The sequence below is a fragment of the Homarus americanus genome, unplaced genomic scaffold (genome assembly GCF_018991925.1).
Source record: "Homarus americanus isolate GMGI-L3 unplaced genomic scaffold, GMGI_Hamer_2.0 scaffold227, whole genome shotgun sequence".
Taxonomy (NCBI): Eukaryota; Metazoa; Arthropoda; class Malacostraca; order Decapoda; family Nephropidae; genus Homarus; species Homarus americanus.
In genome coordinates, this window is record NW_024733225.1 from 1,336 (window position 1) to 5,996 (window position 4,661).

Consider the following 4,661-nt stretch of genomic DNA (forward strand, 5'->3'; position numbering starts at 1 on the left):
TAGACCCTGCTGCCATATGTGACCAAGTCCTAGGTTGATGATCTGACTTTCTGCTTCATTTTCACACAATTGCAGGGTCTCAGTTGTTTCTCTTCCTTTGACAATACAACATACATATATTGTTTCTCACTTTTGATCTTTTTTATTCATTTTTGTATTTATAGTTCTTTATTATTATAAATATTATTATTATTACAGTTACTGTATTGTTATCATCATTATTTTATTATTTTATTTTGTTTGTTTTATCATAAATTATATTTATTATGAATTATTATTATTATTATTATTATTATTATTATTATTATTATTATTATTATTATTATTATTATTATTATTATTATTATTATTATTATTATTATTATTACATTTTCGCCCCCGAGGCCCTGATGTGGGTCAGTGACCTGTCTCCTGGTGGGCTAATCCCCGTAAAAATAAAAATAAACACTATTAGGCACATCTTCACTACACTATGAGGCACATCTTCACTACAACTACTTCACTACACTATCAAGCACATCTTCACTACAACTACTTCACTACACTATCAGGCACATCTTCACTACAACTACTTCACTACACTATCAGGCACATCTTCACTACAACTACTTCACTACACTATCAGGCACATCATCACTACAACTACTTCACTACACTATCAGGCACATCTTCAGTACAACTACTTCACTACACTATCAGGCACATCTTCACTACAACCACTCTCACTAAAATCATCAGGCACATCTCACCACAACCACTTCCACCACACCATCAGGCACATCTTCACTACAACCACTCTGCACTACACCATCAGGCACATCTTCACTCACAACTACTTCACTCACACCATCAGGCACATCTTCACCACAACTACTCACCTCACACCATCAGGCACATCTTCACTACACTATTAGGCACCTCTTCACTACACTATCAGGCACATCTTCACTGGCTAACCTCCTTCACTACACCATGAGGCACATCTTCACTACACATCTTCACACACTATGAGGCACCCTTCACTACAATTATGAGGCACCTTCACCACACTATCAGGCACATCTTCAGTACACCTCCTTCACTACACACTATGAGGTACATCTTCACCTCACACACCTTCATACTACACTATAAGGCACCTCTTCACTTCATTGCACAACAACTATCACTTCAGCGCCTCAAAAACGCATCTAACCCCCAAATAATAATTTGATGTCCTGGAGAAGGCTGAGTCGATACAGATAATTAAAAATGGCTTGCCGAAAAACAGAAAACTTCCAAGATTGGGTGTATGAGCTTCTCTCTGAGGACGTGACTGACCTCCTACAAGACGGAGCGGAAATTCTTGGGGAGGGAGCGCACGCAATTGCTTACCTTGTCAAGTGGGGAAATGATGTAGCTGTTTTGAAAAAGGCAGTGTCACCATCAGCCAAAAAATTCTTCAAGGATGAGGCTGCCAAGATGTATGCCCTCGATGGTGCTGGGGGGATTCCTAAGGTACTTGGGTACTGTCCAAAACCTCCAGCGATCCTCCAGTCCTTCAGGGGTAAGCTCACACTCAACCACCTTCTCTCTGAAGATAACCTGATCTGCCAATATGACCTTATACAACTGGGGCTCCTCCTTGGTGAGAAAATCCTTGAGATGAACACGAAAGGTCTAGCACACAATGACATCAAGGAGGATAACATAATGATCCAAGGGCCCTCATCCCGGCCAGAGGTCAGCCTCATTGACCTCGGTCTGGCCTGTGAGATCGGTAAGTCTTGTAAAGTCAGCGCTGATTGCCTACACGAGGACTTCCCCTGGATGGCCCCTGAAGTCTGCCGTGGGTTTAGGACCACCAAGAATTCAGATACATATTCTTTCGGGTTTGTCCTGATGGAATTGATCAAGGAGGCCCCAGGGGACCATCCAGAGGTCACAAAACTCGCCAAGAAGGCCATGACCAAGCGCCGCACTGACCGGCCATCACTACCACACCTCCTCCGAGAATTCCGAGAAATCATCAGTTGAAGAAAAAATTTTAGGCCCCAAGCTATAAAGCACACACTATCTCTCACCTTCCCACAGCGTATCTGAACGAAACGAAAAACAAAACTCAAACGACAGGTAAACCTTGCATCCGATTCCTTGTCCGCCTGACTTCAACATTCCCCTAACTCAAACCTTCAACAGCACAACCTTGGACTTTTTTTCATAAGATGGCAGATCAATGGGTAAGGAAAACGCTTAAATTCACGATGTTAATTATATTTTTAAATAAATTGGGACCAAAACTCTACAAAATAAGGGTTAAAGTTGCTAAAACATCACGTGACTGAGAAAACTAGTTATTTATGATAGGATTGAAGGTCTAAATCGTTCCTAACTCATCACAAGCCATGCATGTCTAGGTACAGATTGATTGATACGTTTATTGAGATACAAAAAACATTAGTACATCTCAAAGGGATGAAGTGACATAAGTCATCCCCACCCCAATCCAGGAATGTCCCTCTCAGGTCTCACATAAATCCCTAATATTTCATATAATCAGTTATATACATACATAGTTATATTCTAGATGAAAAATTTCTATATTTCTTTAATATATCATCTATTTTCGTATTTTTATACATCCACTCTATTTGCATGGGGACATTATTTATATGGGCATTTTTATATACATTAAGCAATGGGCATTCCAGTATATAATGTGGCAGGGTATGGGATCTGGGTGTTCTACAAACTCTACATTCTTTATCCTGTTCACTTCTCTCAGCTCCAAGTTCCCAATAATATTTATATCCTAATCTTAACCTCATATACACTGAATCTTTCCACCTACTTCCATCTTTCCCATATGTAAATTTTGTGTTCATGAGAACATGATGGCAATGTTTCATTGTTTCCCTTTTCTCGTATATTTCATTCCTTTTGAAATTATCTTCTATTGATTGTATTTTCCGTAATTTGCTCCTTAATTGTTTCAAGGTTTTAGTACATATTATGTCGATCTCGGCCTTTTCCGTGGCTCTTTTTGCTATTATATCTACTGCTTCATTAAGACCAATCCCCACATGTGAAGGGACCCATACAAATTGAACATTATGGCCATTTTTCCTTATTGTATTTACTAATTTTCTACATGAACCAATAATGTGTTCAAAGACTGGACTCCCACTGTTCAAAGAATCCAAAGCTGCCCTACTATCAACAAAAAATATGCATCTTTATACACATTTACAACATTTTCCAACCCTACTAAGATTGCATGTAACTCAGCTTGTGTTGATGAAATAAAACTGCTCAACCGAAGTCCAATTTTGATGTCATCATTCCCTTGTTCTGTGTACTGTCTTATAAGGATCCCGCACCCTGCCCTGCCACTTGACATAACTGAACCGTCACAATATACATGCAATGTGTTTATTTTAGGCAAATTACTAATCATATTCCCATATAAAGCCCTTAACTGTCCTGGTTCATGTAATAATTTCTTCATTGTGAGAGGCACTATGTCTAACTCTACTTCTCGTTCTTCCCAGGGTGGATTCTTACAACTCTTCTGAACAGCTGTACACCAGTCTGCCAGATTACATTTTTTAATAATATTTACTAATCCATTCATGCATCCTCCCTTGCCTTGCCTACAGAAGGTCCGTTTACCTTTTAAACCATCATTTATATCTTGTGCAAATTTACCCCCACTGTTCCCTCTCATTAATCGAACTGCTGCAACTGTATTAATTTCATTGACCCTCTGTGAAATGCTCTGTAACCTTAGTTCCATTTTCATTATCTCAATCATTGCATTCTTTTGACACCCTAAAATTATTCTCATTGCTTCATTTTGCATGATCTCAAGCTTCCGTATCCTTCCTTCACCAGTACAAGAGAGGACAGGTGCTGCATAGTCTATAAGTGATCTGATGGTAGAAATATACATCATTCTCAGTATGGGTACCCCAGCACCTTTACCACAACATGCTAGAGCCTTCAAGGGCTGTAATCTTGCTCTACATTGAGTGAGGACATGATATATTTCTGCCTCTTTACTTTCACTAGTAAAGCCAATTTACATTCCTAAATATTTATACTTTGACACTTTCTCAACAATTTTTCCATTTAGAAAACGGATTCAGTTCCTCTTCCTTTACATTCACACTTGGTTTTTTCTCATTGATAACTAAGCCCATCTTTTGCGAAAGAACAATAAAATTATTTAATGCAATCTGCAAATTTTTTAAAGAGTTTCCTTGAAATAAGATGTCATCTGCATAAATGATGGTTACAACTCCTTTGGGATATTTGTGTGAGGCTATCTTGTTCATTAACACATTAAATAACATTGGACTCTATACTCCCCCCTGGGGAGTGCCTAGTTCAAGTGCTCTTTCCTCAGACAAACATCCCTGATACCATACACAGATTCTCCTTCCATGCAAGTAGTCACCTATCCAGTGTAACAACTTTCCTGATACCCCTAGAGCAGCCAGTTCATTCATAACTACTTCACTGTGAGCTTTATCAAATGCTCCTTGTAAATCCACAAAAACTCTACATCTGTCTGCATCATTTGATAAACATTTTATAACACAGTCTGAAGTACATTTCCCTTCCAAAAAACCAAATAAATTACAAGATAAATTTTCCCCCACAATATATACAAGCCTATT

At 38.6% G+C, this 4,661-nt stretch overlaps 1 protein-coding gene across 1 annotated transcript; it reads left to right on the forward strand.

Annotated features, from left to right (window-relative positions):
* Window positions 1–1,251: 1,251 nt before the first annotated feature.
* Window positions 1,252–2,016, forward strand: LOC121869411 (probable inactive receptor kinase At1g48480). Its single transcript, XM_042370756.1, has one exon. The coding sequence runs from the start codon at window positions 1,252–1,254 to the stop codon at window positions 2,014–2,016; it is 765 nt and encodes a 254-aa protein (XP_042226690.1).
* The last annotated feature ends 2,645 nt before the right edge of the window (window positions 2,017–4,661 follow it).